Consider the following 19,703-nt stretch of genomic DNA (forward strand, 5'->3'; position numbering starts at 1 on the left):
ATATCTAGGGGGTAGAGAAAATGTTAAATAATGGTGGGTAGTTATTATTCATATGTATACTCATTTTTAATCATAATAACCTTAATTCATATTAAATGTTATGGAATGACAATTGTGAATTACCAAGTGAGAGAAGCAGGTTAAAAAGCTGGGGTTGTAGCTCAGTGGTAGAGTGTTCACGTAATGTGAGGCCCTGGGTTCGATCTTCAGTACCACATAAAAATAAATAAATAAAAATAAAGGTATCGTATCCATCTACAACTAAAAAAAATATTTTAAAAAATTATTGGGAGGTTATGTACATTCGAAAATAATAATAATATATGTAGTTAAGCTCTCTCTGCTTCCTGGTGCCATGTTCCCAGCTGCTTTCCTCCACCAACCCTTCTCCCATGATGTTCTGCCTCACCTCAAGCCTTGAAGAAATGGAGCCAGTAGTCTGTGGACTGAGATCTCTGAAACCAGAAGCATCAAATAAAAATAGTAACGTGATTAAGCTTTCAGTATGTTAATCTTTTTTTAAAATATATTTTTGTTGTTGACAGACCTTTATTTTATTTATTTATATGTGGTGCTGAGAATCGAACCCAGTGCCTCACACATGCTAGGCAAGCACTCCATCACTAAGCCACAACCCCAGCCTCTCAGTATGTTAATCTTGATTAACTCCGAACATTACTAATTCTGTGCCTTAGCAAGTATATTATTTGCATTACCAAGAATGCTTCGTCAATAAAATGAGAAAAGTAATAGTACCTAGTACTCAAAGAGTTGTCAAGATTATGTGAGGAGGAAAAAAAGAAAAATAACAATAACAAATTACTTTTATGATGTACCTAAAAAACACCTAATAAATATTATATATTTTTATTGATGATAGACTATTTCACATCATGTAATCCATTACTACTAAAGAAAATTTCCTTATGTCCTTACCATTTTGGGACAGAAAATTTCAGCTTCTTAGGTCTGCTCTTCCTTATAAAGCTAATATAGGGCATAGCCTGCAAGCGTAGCCTTTATTAACATTATCCACAATGATTTTTCAGAAAGACAAGGAAGAAAAAGAGAATTCTGCTCATAAACAAACATAGGTCAAATAATCTAATTAGATAACAAACATAATTAAAAGATCAATTTTGTTCACTGTCCATCATACTTTTATGCACATTTATAACTACTAACATCTAATTCTGTTATCATATATTATAAACTTACCCTTGACCATGTGATTTATATAATGAGGTCTCCCAAGACAACTGGGCTTGAGAGAATAGTGCTGTTTTATGAAAGGTTACTTAAATCTGTTAAAAATACTGCTACTACTAATAATAAATATAATTCTCAATAGCTGCCTTACTTAGCTAACTACCTATTCTGTTTTCCTGATAATTATGAGTAAATTCCAATAGGTACTCAGAAGGGTTATGAAATCAGTTAAGTATCACTGGCACTTCCTTTTTCTCCTTACATGCAGGGAAGATAGCAAAACCAGTGACTGGGATGAATTCTTTCCAATCTGAGAAGTAGAGAAGTCTTTTGTCATTAAATAACTAATTCATGTAAATTTTCTAAAAAACAAACAAACATTTAAACATACACTAAAAGAAAAAAATCTGGAAGAATATATACCACAATATCAATAATAAAGGCTTCTAGATGCTAACACTATAGTTACTTATGTATCCTGTGTGTGGTGCAAGAGATTGAACCCAGGGGCACTCTACCACTGAGTTATATCCCTAGCCCTAATTTATTTTTAATTTGAGACAGGGTCTCACTAAATTTCTGAGACTGGTCTGGAACTTGAGATCTTTCTGCCTCATCTTTCAGAGTTGCTGGGATTACAGGAGTGCACCATTGACTGGCTAGTACTTACATATTTTTAGTTTTATAAATCAACTTAGGTTATTGAGTTTTTTCCAACAAGACTGCATTAATTCTATCATCAGGGACACACAATAAAACCTACATATATTTAAAGCATTTTTCTGAAAAGTTGGGAAGGAAAGCTCGTCTAGTTATTACAAAAACTAAGGAAACAGGCTAACAAAATGACAGGGAACAGTACTAAAACCAAATGACTGAAATAATAAGCCCACCAAGTCTTGTATATTCTTTTACCGTATTTCACCAATATAATGACATATTAAGATTTTTCCTGTGAAGTCAGGCCCAGTTGTGCATCCGTGTAATTCCAAGGGCTCTGGAGGCTGAGGCAGGAGGATCACAAATTCCAGGCAACCTGGACAACTTTGTGAGAACCTGTTTCAAAATAACAAAAAAACAAACAAACAAACAAAAAACCTAGGGCTGGGGATGGGGATGTAGCTCAGCAGTAGAGCAACCCTAGGTTCAATAACCAGTATGAAGAGGGGAGGTGACTCGGTTCTCTGAAGTCTGGGACTGGAATCTGTTTCTGCGTTCACAGCTGTTTTCTGTAGACAGAGCTATGAAAAAGCTGTGGCTATGCAAATTGCCCCCACAAAGCTTCTAAAAAGGGATTACCAGGGGGAACGAATTGTAGTTTTGGAACCTCAACATCTTGTCTTCCCAGGACTCTGCACTGGGGACAACTCCAGTTCTAAACTCTCCGTACCAACACAAGGCTCCTTTTTTAAATTCTAGGTTTCAAATATCCAACCTTCCCTTTGGTAACCATTTGACCGCATGCTCCGCAGTGTGGCTATAAAGTGAAATGACAGTAAAAGAAATCCCATTGGAATTTGGGTGGGCTCCACTGCATGCCTACAGTGTATTAAGCCCTGAACAATGGTACGGAATGCACTCTTTCTGTATGAAAGCAACAGAGGCCATACCCTGGAGTCTTCCAGTCGCCTGGGGACCTGGTTCACATCCGCAGGTCTTGAACTGCCAAATGAATCTCTAGTTTCCTAAAAGTTGAAAACAAAACTACAGGTCAGTTTTGATCACCGTCTCTGGTCGGTCACAACAGCCAGGCACAGAGTCACTAGGGTCACGGAATGACATACCTCACAATCGCCGCTAACTGGGTCACACGTGCGGCCCCGCCCCCACTCGGTCCCGCGAGCCCAATCGGCAGTCTGGCCCCTCCGCACCGCGCACACATGACCACGACCACAAACACTCGCCACAGCAGCTTTGGCTCCGGCTTCGGCCTCCACGCTCCCCACCCACATCCCGGGAACTCGGAGCCTCCGGCTGCGAATTCCTCTCGCATCCGGACCCAGGTCACCGCAACTCACCACACAGAAAATAATGACCTCAAGTCCAGAAGAAAATGAAGCAGGGGTCGCATTTCATTGGCAGACCTGGGGACTTGGGGTAAACCTATCTACGCCAGAGCCGAGCAGAGGTTGATAAAACCGCGCAGCGAGGGGAACCAGGACCGCGCAGCAACTAACGGGCCGCCCCGGAGACTCCTGGGAGCGCAAACCCACGGCGCGGCGCGAATGCGCAGGCGCAGACAACAGGCTCGGCCGGGGGTGAGGCTGGTGGGTCTTAGGGGTTCGGAGGAGGCTGAGGAAGGAGCTTTGAAGTCCTGCCGGGAGAGCAGGCTAAGGGAGAGGCGAGATCGGGGAGGGGAGATCCGGGAGGAAACCCGGAGTCCGATCCCAGCCTAGCAGTTTAGGGGAGGGAACCAGGACCGCAGTATTCGAACGCTCACATCTGTAAGAGCAGGGCCTCGGGCGTGGTTCGTGGGCGTGACCCTGAGGATGACCGTCAAGTGACCTGGAGCTAGCCCTGCGAAGAGGGATTTTGCCTGTTTGACAACCCAGAGGAATTCTGTCGCGCAAATCGTGTCCCTGCGCATAGCGGGTGCTGCGAGTGTGTATATATGTTTGGGGGTGTTCCCCTGTACACAACCTGCTGCCTTTTGGGTGCGTGCCACTCTTTGGGATATACCCTCCGATTGTGTGAAAGGTAGACTTAGCTGAGTGGCTGCATGAGGTTTCCCCTGCGTGTGTGTAGTTTTAGATTAGGTGTGAGTAGTATTCGAGACTGCATGTGGAGAGTTGAAAGTGATTTGTGAATGTGATTGTGACTTTACCTGGAATTGCATAGTGTGCTTTATGTGGCTATGAATGACATGTGGGGGGCTATGGGTTGGTGGTTTTCGGAAGAATCTTTAATTGAAGATCACTATGTGGGTATGACCTACCGTTTATTTCTGATGGTTTTGTGACTATGGTAACCTAAATATTAAATGATTGAAGAATTCTGTAAGAGCACATCTAGTTGGTTGTGTTATAGTTGATTATCTGAATAGTAGCCATGAAGCCTACCTCCAGAATTTTAACTAAATAGCAATTTTGCAAATACAATAGAAGTACAAGTAGTAAAAAGCAATAGTAAGATTTTCATAATTCCCAGGAGGTTAGATTCGTGTCCTGTGAGCACCATAATAACCAAAATCAATGTGTTGAACAGTGTTTCATGGAGAGCATGCAGGAAAAAATAATTTTTACCCATAACTGCCACTTTTAATACATATATTAGTGAATTATCCTGCTCATGGATTCAATCAAGGCTGATAGCGTCTTCACGCATTCTAAGAGTCTTTGATAACACTTCTAATTACAAGGCCAGTCTCATTTTAGTACTTAAAATAATTGAATTTTTTTCCTTCTGTTTTTACTGAGGATGAATCCGTGGTTACTCTACCACTAAGCTATCTCCCCAGCCTTTTTATTTTTTATTTGGGGTCTTGCCCAGGCTGGCCTCAAACTTGCAATCCTCCTGACTCAGTCCCCAAGTGGCTGGGATTACAGGTGTGCCCCACTGTGCCCAGATAAAATAATTATTTTGGTAACTAAAATATTCACTGCAGTAGTCAACATTTCAAACTTTTCTTAGCAAAATAATATTCCTTCTGTCTGGAACCCTACAGAGTACAAAGTGTGCTTAAACAGTTACTTTTCTATTTCCCATACATGTACTACAACAGAATACTTAATTTCAGCAACCTTGCTTCTTAAGTAATGTGCTTCAGGTAAAGCAATAAAAAGTTGAGTAGAAAAACAGAATGTTCAGACTTAGTCACCTAGGGAAACTGAATGTGTGATAAAGATCACATTTACCATCAGTTGAAATTATTTAGATTATATAGTATGTGGTATTGCTAAATAAAACTTTTTTATTAGTTGCTCAAAATATTACAATGATCTTGACATATCATATATTTGATTCAAATGGGGTACATAATCTTATTTTTCCACGTGTACAGATAATAAAAGTGGATTTCTTTTTTTTTGGGGGGGTGCTAGGGATTGAACCCAGGGCCTTGTGCATGCAAGGCAAGCATTCTACCAACTGAGCTATATCCCCAGCTCCTAATAAATAAAGCTTATAGGAGAAAAAAAATATTCAAAAGGCAAAGACACTAATAGTCACATGACAAACCAAGAAAATTTTTTGCAACTTAAAATAGGTAAAGGGTTAATTTCCTAAATTAGAGAAAAAGAAAAAACACAGAAGATACAGGCTGGGGGTACAGCTCAGTGGTAGAGCACTTGCCTAGCATGCATAAAGCTCTATGTTCAATCCCCAGCACCACAAAAAACAAAAACAATAAAACCTAAACACCCGTGATAAATAAGTAAATAAAATAAACATAAAGAAATGCATTAAGAAAGAAATAAGGAATGGCTTTTAACTTATTAAAATAAGCTTATTTTCATCATAGTAAGTGTATACTTTAGAACTACCAATAGGCAAAGATTTAAAAGTTCTGAACTTGTTTGTCAGGGCATGGGAAGATAGTCTCATGCACTGTTGGTAACAGTGTAAATGGGCAGTCCATGAAAAACAATTTGGAAACATACAAACCTGTGCTCCATGGGAGATGGGAGGTAGAGTCACAGGGTGTAAAACAATGTTCCCTTTCCAAGCTTAACAGGCTTTACAGGTTCCTAGAATCCATTCTTCTTCAGCAAGAGACTAGGGTTCTAGAATTGGGGAAAAGCTGAATTTGTCCCATGTTCCCACTAACCTCTAGCCTGTATTTCTGAAGTGTATGCAGTGGGCAAGTGATGAAACTGTGAAAATTAATATAGCTTTACCTAGTTATTCTGGAAGATCTAAGTCAAGTATGTACTCACATGGCTCCTTATATACCTCTATTTTTGCCTCAATAGGACTCTTTCCTTACCAAAAGAAGAGTTCAAAGAGAAATTTCATCTCCTACAAATCTCAAAGCTATGTCTAAGGTGAGATGATATTTCCTCTCTTTTCTTTTCCCCAGGGAATATGAACATTTATTTAGCAATGTTACTTAAACTTCCTGGATGTTGAGATTTGCTTTCATGAAATGTCTTCAGTCAGGACCCAGATTAGGGTGAGGCAAGCAAATGGCGTGAGGTACGATTTTTAAGGCATACTGTTAGTGCTATGCCTTCCTAAATTTTGCACCCTCAGTGTTTCACCCACCTTATCCTATTTGCAACCCTGTTTCCAAATTCTCCCTTCCAGCCAGATAAACCGAAGCCTTCCCCAACTGTGATTGGATATATCATTCATCATCTCCTTTCTCAGTCTTCTCACTAACATACTGCTGTAACAGAAAGCTATTGTCTTGATTTAACGGAAATATATTACTTGGAATGAATCTACCTTCTCTTGACCCTACTTCTACACTCAAGTTGTAACTAGTCAAGGAGCAGACAGAAAAACATTGCTTATCTCCACTAATCAAGATTTTTGCAATGATATGGTGGGAGGTAGAATGGGTAGTTCATATTATTACTTTGTGGAAGGATGTTGTGTTTTGTGAGGTTTTTCAGTATGGAGATTTGATATGAATTTGTATAGAAAACTGAGGGTTTTTTTAAAACTTTATTTTACTTATTTATATGGTGCTGAGGATTGAACCCAGTACCTCACACATGCTAGGAAAGTACTCTACCACTGAGCCACAACCTCAGTGAAAACTCAGGTTTTGTATTCCTCTTCTCCTGTCTTCCTATTTTACTCATGTCTGCCAACAGTTTCTACAAATTGTGGCCTGCCAGTGAAAAATCTTTCCAGTATTCCAGTGCTGTTATTGACTTATTCTTTTTAGTTTCTTCTCATTTTTTATGTTTGTACAGGGAAGGAAATGCATATGCTAGTCCACTCCTGAAATATCTACACTTAAATCAAAAGTGGTTCTCTGTCCTATTTTTCTTTTTCTTACAGAAAATTCCTCATCTACCAACCTTTAAAATACTGGTTTTCCCCAGGTGCTAATTGGTTTTCTTCTCTTTACAGCCTTTTCCTCTGTACACGTCAGATTCACTGTGAAGGCTACACATTCATGATTTCAGTGGGTCTCACTTTGACCTCTTAAGTGTCTGAACCATATATTCAACATCCAATAGTTATCACCCCCTATATGTTACTTCACTTTAAGTATCTTTCTAAGGTTACCTTATAACCTCCTTTTGCTTAGCCTATTCTCTCTTTTTCCCATTTCTATTTACTAGTCCTAGCACCTACACACTTGCCTATTCAGATAATCTGATAGTCCTGCCTTTCTTTTTTCCACTCTAAAGCCAATTTGTGACCAATTCTGTTGATTTTCATCATCTAGTAACCACCTATCTTCTCTCAGTTCATTACTATGATCTTAACCTATGAGGCATTTCTAAGTGGTTTCTTGTCTTTCCTACTTAACACACCATAAGCATCTTTGCCAGTCATTGAAAGTGTTGCCTCAAAAGTAAAAATTTTATCATATAACGTGTATTTACTTATGTTTTTCATGTTCTTTATACTCCTTAAAGCAGAGACTCAAAATGGGGAATGTATAAGACATTATACTGGAAGAGAAGAAAATATTAACAGTATATATTTGAGAGCAGTTATTAACAATATGGATTGCCATTAATGCCTATTTGTTATTTTATATGTAACCATGAATATTTTGGGAATGTATTCACTACATTTTTAAGACCACTGCTATAAAGGAAAAAAAGTTCAGTATTATTCCATAATAAAACTCCTACCTTCTTCCATATCTTTTCCTTTTCAGAGCTCAAAAATTGTTTCCTAACATACTATACCTTTTGCTATTTCCTGAATTTACTAACTGGTTTTCTTCTCCCCATGAATTTTTAAAAGCAGATGCCCTGTATTCCTACAAAACAAATTTATTGTGAGTACAAAACTTTTATGTCCTCAGTGAAGCTTCAGAGTACAAAATGAAAATTTTCTTTGCTTTATGACACTTTCCCTTGTATGTATTTCTGTCATTGCATATGTAATACCTATTGAGTGCATGTATGCCTCTCTCTTAGCCTGTACTTTCTCATGAGCAGAATCAGGATTGTATTCATTTTGATCCATCAGATAGCCAGTCACATTCAGGTCAAATAATGTCATCACTCTATATAGATACATACATACATGCATACATACATGTATATAGATATGTACACATATGTAATATATATACATATTAGCATGAGACAATAATATTGATAAATATATCTTCAGAGAGAAATTTTTATAATATAAAATAATTTTAAAAACTGTCTGATCACTGAACATTTTTAGAACTAGGTTTCCAATATCTAGTTCTCACCCATTTCCGATCACTTCAGGATGAACTAGAGTATGCCCTTACAGGGATCAGTGTCATTCAAGGATGTGACTGTGGACTTCACCCAGGAGGAATGGCAGCAACTGGATCCTGCTCAGAAGGCCCTCTACAGGGATGTGATGTTGGAAAACTACTGCCACTTCATTTCTGTGGGTAAGGGACCCTCCTTGAATCTTTCAATATCATATACTTCCTTTCAAGAATTCCTAAAACAGGTGGGGATGAATGGAAAAGCCCATACTTAGATGCAGAAGACCCTGGGTTGGATCCAAGCACCACAGGAAAAACATCCTGAAATATAAAGAATTTTGATTGCAGGTATCAAAAATGATAAATTTCTTTTTGTTAGCAGAAATCTTACTGAGTGCAAGATATTAACTTAATAAGATGTTAGCATGTCCTTCATCTGCCACCTTGATGCTATATCTTTCTTTTCCTTCAATATTTTGGAGTCCAGTTTAGACCACGTCTCCTTTTTCATTTTCAGGATTTCACATAAATAAGCCTGATATGATCCGCAAGTTGGAACAAGGAGAAGAACTATGGTCAGAGAGAATTTTTGCAAGTCAGAGCTACCTAGGTGAGTCTATACAGCCAAAAGTCCAGTGGACATCAAAACTCAGGTAGTTGATACCAACTTTGCATGTTTTTAGGGACCTACTTTTAAAAATTGTGGTAAAATATACATAGCAGAAAATTTATCATCTTAAATATTTCTAAGCATATACTTCAGCAGTGTTAAGTACATTCACATTTTTATGCAGTCATAACTACCATCCATTTCCAGAACTCTACATCTTGAAAAACTGAAACTCAGTACCCTTTAAACAATAACTTCCCATTACTAGAACTCCTAGCCCCTAGCCACCACCATTCTTCTTTCTGACTCTGTGAATTCGACTACTGTGGGTGCCTCTTATAAGTAGAATAATTTAGCATTTTTCCTTTTTTGTGACTGGCTTATTTTACTTAATGTCCTCAAAGCTCTTCCATGTTGTAACATGTCTCAGGATTTCCTTCCTTTTTAAGGCTGATTAATATTCCACTGTTGGGCTGGGATTGTGGCTCAGTGGTAGATCACTTGCTTGGCAGATGGAAGGCTCTGAGTTCAATCCTCAGCACTACATAAAAATAAATAAATTAAATAAAGGTATTGTGTTCAACTACAATTAAAAAATAAACATTAAAAAATTCCATTGTTTACATATACATATACTATGTTTTGCTTATTCACTCATTCATGAATGAGTTGGGTTGCTATTATGAATAATGCTGCTATGTATAAGCATATGTATCATCGTGAGTCTCTGGTTTTAATTCTTTTGAGTATGTTCCCAAAAATAGAATTCCTGGATCCTGTCAAGACTCTATGCTTAATTTTTGAGGTGTTACCATTCTGTTTTCCATATCAGCTGCATCATTTTACATTCCTACCATAGTGGGCAAGGGTTCCTATTTCTTCACATTTTCACCAACACTTATTTTCTAGGGGTGTGTGTGTGTGTGTGTTTTACTAGGAATTAAACCCAGAGGTACTCTACCACTAAGTTTCATTCCCAGCCATTTTTATATATTGATTCACATTATTTTACTGGGTTTGTTTATTTATTTTTTTGCCACACTGGGGATTGAACCCAGGGTGGTCCACCACTAAGTTACTTCCATCTCCAACCCTTTTTATTTATATTTTTATTTTGAGACAGGGTCTCACTAATTTGCCAAGGCTGGCCTCAAACTGCTGGGATTATAGGCATATACCTGTATGCCTGCCCCCTCACCTTCTTTTTTTTTTTTTTTTTTTTTTTTGAGATAGTGTCTTGCTAATTTGCCCAGGCTGGCCTCAAACTTAGAATCCTGCCATGTCAGACTCCCATGTAGCTAAGATTACAGGTGTATACCGCTATGCCCAGATCAATTTTTTTATGATAACCATCTAATTAGGGATCTATTTCTAAAGACCTGAGATCTGGGCTGGGGTTGTGGCTCAATGGTAGAGTGCTTGCCTAGCACATGTGAGGCACTGGGTTCAATCCTTAGCACCACATAAAAATAAATAAAGGCATATGTCCATCTACAGCTAAAAAAAAAAAGACCTGAGATCTGTGAAGTGTCCATATGTGGCTGACTGTCATACCTCTAAAAATCTAAATTTTAGTTTTCAATATCATTTCTCATATAATGATTTCTTGTTTGCCTTCTGTTTATAGAAATATTGGCTCACTGTTAACTTACCAAGAATCCATTCCAAGATTTGTAGGTATTTCATACAAAGTGACCTTTTCTTGGAGTTGTGCAAAAGTAGCAACCCATATTCTCACATCCCATTAAGTTCTGTCATGTCTCTTCCAGATCAGTCCCTCCCCAGGATAATCACAGTTGTGATTTCCACCAGCAGAGATTCGTTTTGACTTTTATAGACCTTTGTCATATGGGCTCAATGTCTGAGAAATTTACACTTGTTTGCATAGTTTCTTACTTTAATTGTGGGATAGTATTCAATTGTACAAATATACCAGTTTGTTTCTCTATGTTCTATTAATAGACATTTGGGGTCTTTCTAGTTTGGATACATTATGAATAAAGCTGCTGTAAACATTCTTATAAAAATCTTTTTGTGGACATAGGTGTTTATTTCTCCTCAGTAAACACCTAACAGTGATCTGTTGATTCATAAATCAGGTATATGTTAATTGCCAGTTTTTTAAAGTTACTGTGCCATCTTAGACTTTTGCCAGCAATGTATAAGAACTTTATCCCACATTATCTTCTACATTACTTCCTGATAGTATATCTTTCCAATTTAACTTAGATTTCTCTTATAAATTATATGTTGAAAAAATTTTTAAGTGCTTTTTATGTTACAGGTGTTCACTCAAGTGTTGATTTTTTTATTGGGTAGTATATATTTTTCATTGAGTAATAGGAATTTTTTACATATTTTAGATAGGAATCTTTTGTTCAATGTACACATTGCAAATATTTCCTCTATTCTTTAGTGTGCCTATTCATTTTCTTAAGTATTTAGCATTTTAATCTACCCAGGATCCCAAAGAAGAAAAAGAGAAAAATATTATATTAGCTGATAATTTATAATCTTACTTATTTTACCAGTGTTGTACTGTGTGATAGTCACTGTTCAAGGCACTGTGGGTGCAGCTGAATTTTCTTGCCTCATAAAGCACTTATTCTGCTGGGGGAGCCATGCCAGAAACACCATAAAGAGGTAGACGTAGAATAGTATGGTATGTAATGTGAAAAGTGGAAAGGAGGGAAAAGTGAGGCAGAGGAAGAGAATGTGGTGAGGAGGTTGTGAAATTTTTTTTACAAGGCAGGGAGTTACTTTTTAAAAAAGAAAATATGAGTGAAGACCTAAGGGAAGAGAGGAAGTGGACCTAGCTGAGTTTAGGAAGGGACCTTTAATGCAGGTCCCTTTTATGCAGAACAGTAGGTGAAAAGCACTGAGGGTAATTCTGTTTGTCATCTGTGACTGGAGCAGAGTGAATGGCGGGGGGAAGGGGAGAAAAGAGAGAAGAGGCCTGAAGGTTAAGAGGCCTGAGGCACCTGTGTCCTTGGAGGGTGCTGTGAGGGTTTTGACTTTTATTATGCTAAAGTGGGAGCCATTGGAAGGTTTTCCACAAGTCATTCATGATCTAATATCAGTTTGTTTGTCTGTTTTTTACAATACTGGGAATTAAACTCAAGGACAATTTACCACTGAACTACATCCCCAACCCTTTAAAAACAATTTTTTTTTTTTTTTTGAGACAGGGTCTCCTCACTAAGTTGACAAGACTGAACTCAAACTTGCAGTCATCCTGTATAGCTGGGATTATGGACCTGAACAAATGTGCCCAGCTCAACTTCAGTTGGAATTTATTAAAATTGTGTTCCTTGGTGTAGTATAGTAGCTGAAAGTGGCATGGTTGAGAATTGACTGAGAGGAAGATAGATATAGATCTAGGAAGGTCAGGTAGGAGGCCAGTCAATGCATTGATCCAGGCAAGGGAAGATAGTGGCTTGGCCCAGGGTGTACCTATTCATTTTTAAGGTATCTTTATGAACAGAAGTATTTAATTTTGAGGAAGTCCAGTTTAGCCATTTTTTTCTTTTATAATTAGTTCTTTGATCTCACAAATATCTGTCCAAGTTATTATGGTAGTTCCCTATATTTTCTTCTGAGAATATTGTGTATATTTTTGTTTTTTGATTAATTTTATGATCTATCTCATGTTAAATTTCACTTATGATATGAGGTAAGTCCTCAAGGGTATTTTCCTCCATATGGATCTCAATTAGTTCCATCACTATTTGTTAAATTGAATCAAATTGTTCTGGTGATCATATAGAAAATTATTTGATTTTTTAACTCCATTTTTTAACTCTGTATTATTTCCTTTGATATATTTAAGTCATATTTCCAATACTACCTGTTCTGTGATTACTGTGATTTTATAATGAGTCTTGAGGACAGTTAATTTAAGTCCTCCAAGTTTATTCCCTTTTAAATTGTTTTGGCGTTCTAGGTCATTTTCTTCTCAAATACATATTACAATCAACTTCTTTATTTCTTTAAGTAAATGTCCCAGGATTTGAGAGAACTAATATCTTAGCACTATTGAGTCTTCTGGTTTGTAACCATACTTTAGCTTTCCATTTTAGTAGCTTTCCAAATTCCTATAAGGAGTGTTTTATTATTTTTATTATTGTACTTTATTAATTAAGTTTATATTTTTAATATTTTTTATGATATTGTAAATAGTAGGATTTTTTGTGTTCTCTGACGACTGAATTCTAGGGCCTTTTACATGCACCACTGAGCTATACTCCTAGCCCAAGGCAGGATTTTTAAATTTACTTCTTCTAGTTTGTTGCTGATTTATATAAACACAATTTTCATATATTGACTTTTCATATTTATGGTTGTGTTAGGTTTTATTGTTGTTGTTATTACTGTTTAATATAGTAATATGCCTTAACCAAGGTTTCAGTTACTTACAGGTCATCTACAGTCCAAAAACTATTAAATGGAAAATTCCAGAAATAAGTAATCCATGAGTTTTAATATGCACACTGCTCTGAGTAGCATGATGAAATCTCATAGTGTCTCATTCTGTCCCACCTGGGATGTACATCATCCCTTTGTCCAGCAACTCACTAATCACTTAGTTGCCTCTTTGTTGTCAGATCAACTGTCATAATATCAGTATCTCAATACTGTGTTCAAGTGATTCTTGGGTAGTAGCCTAACTATATCACAATGCCTAAGTCATTCTTCTCATCATATGGGCTTTGTATCATCTCCTATTATCACAAGAAGGGTGAGTATACAATATAATAAATATTTTGAGAGAGGGAACAACCCTAAATAAATAGAGGTGATAGAATTTGCAGACTAAGATGTTAAAACACCATCATAAGTTACCTCATTGTCTCTGGACACAGTGGCACACACCTTAATCACAGAGTATGAGTGTTTTATATTGACTTACCTGTGTAAAGTAGGATGGTTTAAAAAAAGGGGGAAAGATAGTCGGGCATGTGGTGCAGACCTGTAATCCCAGCTACTCAAGAGGCTAGGGCAGAAGGATCACAAGTTTTAGGACATTCTTGGCAGTTTAGTGAGAACCTGTCTCAAAATTTAAAAATAAATAAATAAAAGGCTAGAGTTGGGTGGCACATTCCCATAATCTCAGCAACTCAGGAACCTTGAGTCATAAGATTAAGGCCAGGGCTGGGATGTGGCTCAATCGGTAGCTTGCTCACCTTGCATGCGTGCAGCCTGGGTTCTATCCTCAGCACCACATACAAACAAAGATGTTGTGTCCGCCGAAAACTAAAATAAATAAATATTAAAAAAAAAAAAGATTAAGGCCAGCCTTGGCAACTTAGTACAACCGTATCTCAAAATTTAAAAAATGAAAAAGTTTGGAGATATAGCTCAGTGGTAGAGTGCTTGACTAGCATGTGCAAAGCCCTGCTGTTCAGTTCCTAATATTGCCCCAAAAAAGAGAGAAATAAAGACAAGTCTAGAAAGGTAGCAGCAGTAAGGCATCAAAAATGGAGTCAGACTCTGCTATACATATAAATGCTTAGTAAAAGAAAATGTAGTGACTATGTATCAGACAGCAAATTTCAGTACATGGAATATTATAGCAATAAAGAGGGACATAGTATCAAAATTCTTTTAGATGTTGATGAACCTTTATTTTATTCATTTAGTTATATGTGATTCTGAGAATCAAACTCAGTGCCTCACATATGCTAGGCAAGTGTTATACCACTGAGTCACAACCCCAGTCCACATAATATCAAAACTTATAACAATCTTCTGGCCTTTCCTTGGAGTGATGGTATACACTTGTAATCCCAGAGATTTGGGAGGCAGAGGCAGGAGGATTGCAAGTTTCAGACCAGCCTCAGTAATTTAGTGAGACTCTGTATTAAAATGAAAATAATGTTTTATTTATTTATTTTTTAATATTTATTTTTTATTTTTAGGTGGACACAATATCTTTATTTTTTTATATGGTTTTGAGGATCAAACCCAGTGCCACGCACATGCCAGGCGAGCGCGCTACCTCTTGAGCCACATCCCCAGCCCGAAAATAACGTTTTAAAAAGTGTCTGGTTTGAAACTCAGTGGTTAAGTGCCCCTGGGGTTAAATCTCCAGTTCAAACAAAAAGTTATAACAGTCTTTAACAGAGCTTCAAAATATATCAATATTCACCTTTTATCATAGTCACTCTCCATTGGAGTCTTTTTAGTGTTGTTAGTTTCTTTCCTTTAATGCTGGGGATTGAACCCAAGGCCTCATACATGGTAGGCAAGTGCTCTCCTATATTTCTGGCCCTTTTTATTTTGTATTTTGAGACAGGTTCAGGCTGGCCTCCTCAGCACTCTGATCCTCCTGCTTCAGTCTCCTGAGTCTCTGGGATTACAGGAATGGATCAACATACCTAGCTAAAGTCCTTTATTTTGCCTCTACTTACTATAGCTTGTAACAAACTAGGTATTTAATAGTTATCTTATTCATTATCTTATGGTGCCATGCAGTGAATTCATTCAGAAATCACTTAATGTTAAGTTCTTTATAGATGTATCTGCTGAAAATAACATTCCCTCACCTCGTATAACAATGTGTACTCAGAATATCTCAGTCAATTGACTATATAATTATTGACTAATAAAAGCACGTGGTTTGGGCTGGGAAAGCAAAATTATCAAATTGAGCATTTAAATGGAATAGTCATGTTAAAATATCAGGTTTTTCAAAGATTTCTTGAAATGGATGGTCTAGACCCTACTTTTATGTCAATTTCAGACAAATTAGACACTGAAAAGTAGAAAGACCATGTGAAGGCCTTGGGAAAAAGTGGATAGTAGCATATGTTGGAGCTATTTGAGGTTCTGAGGAAGACAATTTAACTTCAATTACCAAATAGCCTAGTTTTACGCGTTTAAGAAGTACACATTAGTGGAATTATACTGTATATGTACTTTATTGCATAAATCTTACACTATGAAAAATGAGAATCATCCCTGTTGGCCATTATATATTATAGGTTTCCTTTTTCTTGCTGAGGTATAATTCCATTGTGTGTGTATACAAAATACATTATTATCTGTTTACATTTTGATGGATATTTGAACTTTTTTCCAGTATAGTGCTATTATAAATAAAAATGTGTCATAGGTAAGCTGAATCTACCCTTGGGATTGCTCCCCCAAATGTGAATGATAGGTAATAATACTATTATATAGTCAAGAACTTATAGAAAAAATATAGTTAAGCCAGATGTACTGCTGCACACCTAGAATCCCAGCTAATTGAGAGGCTGATGCAGGAGGATCACAAGTTCAAGGCTATCCTGGGCAATTAGTGAGACCTTGTCTCAAAATTAAAATTAAAACAGGCTAGTGATGTGGCTCAGTGATAAAGTACCTCTGGGTTCAATCCCAAGTAACCAAGAAACAATTATATTTAAGGTCAGTTAGTACCCTACTTATTCATTGACGAATCTATTCCTTCACACCCCTACAGAGAATAACAAAGCTGATGTATGTTTCTACTTTGGGAGGAAAACTTGAATCCTTTTCCTCTAAAACTGAAAAAAAGTAATTCAACATATTGAAAAGAGAAGAGGTTAAATTGATGGTCAGAAGAATTTTATTACTGACCATTTCTGGGAGAATAAATTGATGGTAGCAACAGTCATAATACAATAATGATTATATTCATGTTGCAAGTATAATTTTTCTTCTTGTTAACTTTATAAATCTTCATGGAATATGTTTTCTTGATTCTTTACTTCAAGAGAAAATAAATCATAGTCATATGGTCAGTGAGGGCCAGGACTGTAAATCAGTGTTTGTGTACATTAGGAAATGAGTTTGAGAAAGTTCATTTGCTATGGATTGAATAAGTGGAAATGAGGAAGAAATGAGTGGAAGCATTTTACAATATTTTATATAAGAAATGAAGAAATAAATATGTAGGTTTTCATCTCTGCCTAAATAATTTTCCTTGTTACATTACTTACTATTTGGTTCCCCTGCTAGGCTCATTTTATTATCTCGTAATTTTCCCATCTAAGAACAATTACTCTTTCACAATTCTTATCTAATGTTCACCTCTGTTTGTGCTTATTATACTATCTCCGTGCAGCTGACAATTGCAGCATGCCAAAGATATAATTGTTCTTTGTTTATGCCAGTTTTTCCTCATTTCGGTGGCACAGCAGGGTTTTTGTTTATGTTTTCCCTACCAAGAGGTTATTTATTCTAGCCTTTTTTAGACCACAGTAACAAAACGGATAGTTTAATATGAGTTGTTCATATATACATGCAATTCACAGTATGTATAAAAAGACTTACAATGTTGTTAATTGTATTCTTTTCTAGAAGATGAGAAAGCTGAAGATGTTTTAGTGAAGTTCAAAGAATTCCAAGACAAGCAATCTAGATCAGTTGTGTTTATCAATCACAAAAAACTTATTAAGGAAAGAAGTAATATTTATGGGAAAACCCTTACTCCAGGCAAGAACCACATGATTTCAAAAACAATGTTATGTGAATATAATAAACCTGATGGAAAAGTTTTGAAAAATATTTCAGAATTAGTTATTAGAAATATAAACCCTGCAAGAGAGAAGTTTGGTGAGAGTAATGGTTGGGAGAAATCAGTCCTCAATACTAAGCATGAGAAAATTCAACCATCAATAAATTTCCATAAACAAACAGAAAAGGATGTTGATGGTAAACAGGAAGTTACTCAACATCAGAAGGTTCAAACTCCAGAGCAGCCATTTGAATGTAATGAACGTGACAAATCCTTCCTTATGAAAGGAATGTTATTTACACAGACTGAAGCTCACAGAGGAGAAAGAACCTTTGAATTCAATAAAGATGGAATTGCCTTCCTAGAAAGGTCAGATCTTGGTATCCATCCACATAATCTTATAGAAAAGAAGTCCTCTGCATACAACAAATATGGGAATGGGAAATTCCTGTGCAGAAAGTCTGTTTTTATTATGCATCAAAGATCTCAAATAGAAGAGAAACCCTTTCAATGTCCTTACTGTGGGAATGGCTTCAGAAGGAAGTCATACCTCATTGAACATCAACGAATTCACACAGGTGAGAAACCCTATGTTTGCAGTCAATGTGGAAAGGCCTTTCGCCAGAAGACAGCCCTCACTCTTCATGAAAAAACACACATAGAGGGGAAACCCTATCTTTGTATTGATTGTGGGAAATCCTTCCGCCAGAAGGCAACCCTCACTAGACATCACAAAACACATACAGGGGAGAAGGCCTATGAGTGTACTCAGTGTGGAAGTGCCTTTAGAAAGAAGTCATACCTCATTGATCATCAGAGAACTCACACAGGGGAGAAACCATATCAATGTAATGAGTGTGGGAAGGCATTTATCCAGAAGACAACCCTCACTGTACATCAGAGAACTCACACAGGAGAGAAACCCTATATTTGTAACGAATGTGGGAAATCCTTTTGCCAAAAGACTACCCTCACTCTCCATCAGAGAATTCATACAGGGGAGAAACCCTATATTTGTAATGAATGTGGGAAGTCCTTCCGCCAGAAGGCAATCCTTACTGTTCATCACAGAATACATACGGGTGAAAAATCCAATGGATGTCCTCAATGTGGGAAAGCCTTTAGTAGAAAATCAAACCTCATTCGCCATCAAAAAACACACACAGGAGAGAAACCATATGAATGTAAAGAATGTGGGAAATTCTTCAGTTGTAAGTCAAACCTCATTGTCCACCAGAAAACTCACAAAGTAGAAACTATGAGAATTCAGTAAGTGATGTGACTTTTTTAATAAAAGCTTTTCAAGTCATAGCAACCCTGTACCTAATGTTGCTTGCAAGTGTAATAATATTTAGTAATTTAAGATAATATGCCATGTATTTACTGTTTGGTAGCCTGTAAAACACATATACACACACGATATTGTTGGAAATTTAAACAAAAATCTTTGAAAATAAAATCCTAAATTTTTATTAAATTCACTGGACCAAAACATCCTCTTTAAATTGCTATGAACATTTAAAATTATTTTCAATTTCTATACAAAGTAGTTTCAATACTTTTTATGAACCAATAATAAACATCTGGCCAGTTGGCAGTGGCCAATGAATACACTGTGAATAGAAGTCATTTGGAATAATGGAGGTCTGCTGGGTATTGTGGCACACACCTGTAATCCCAGCAACTTGGGAGGCAGAGGCAAGGAGGATTGCAAGTTTGATGCTGGCCTCAGCAGCTTAGCAAGGCCCAAAGAAACTCGGTGAGACCCTGCCTCAAAATAAAAAAAAATAAAGACTGGGGATATAGCTCAGTAGCAAGGTGCCCCTGGGTTCAATCCCCAGTAACAACAACAACAAAAAAAAAAAGAATAAAGAGAGGAGGTGAGAATTTTTATTTCTTCTTGCAAAAGTGGAATAAAAATTAGTTACCTCCTCAAAGTTAACCACAACTTTGACCTCTAACATTATAAATTTGTTTTTCCATATTATAAACCTTTATATTAATTGGATTATGTGCCATGTATTCATTCAGAATTGGCTTGTTTATTTCATCATTGTCTCTCAGTGTAATCATTAGTGCAT

The 19,703-nt window shown here is 36.8% G+C and overlaps 1 protein-coding gene across 2 annotated transcripts; it reads left to right on the forward strand.

The window, feature by feature from the left end:
• The first annotated feature begins 3,170 nt into the window (after positions 1 to 3,170).
• Znf382 (zinc finger protein 382) lies at positions 3,171 to 18,895 on the forward strand. Of its 2 annotated transcripts, none has more exons than XM_077793050.1 (5): positions 3,171 to 3,467; positions 6,120 to 6,191; positions 8,590 to 8,716; positions 9,051 to 9,143; positions 17,466 to 18,895. In XM_077793050.1, exons 1-5 carry the CDS (start codon positions 3,435 to 3,437, stop codon positions 18,893 to 18,895), a joined length of 1,755 nt encoding a protein of 584 aa, XP_077649176.1. In that variant the 5' UTR covers positions 3,171 to 3,434. The 2 variants fall into 2 exon arrangements, with proteins under 2 accessions (XP_077649176.1, XP_077649177.1); XM_077793051.1 differs by lacking the exon at positions 3,171 to 3,467 and adding an exon at positions 3,849 to 3,863.
• Positions 18,896 to 19,703: the final 808 nt, after the last annotated feature.

This window comes from Urocitellus parryii, chromosome 15 (assembly GCF_045843805.1).
Source record: "Urocitellus parryii isolate mUroPar1 chromosome 15, mUroPar1.hap1, whole genome shotgun sequence".
In the NCBI taxonomy this organism is placed as follows: Eukaryota; Metazoa; Chordata; class Mammalia; order Rodentia; family Sciuridae; genus Urocitellus; species Urocitellus parryii.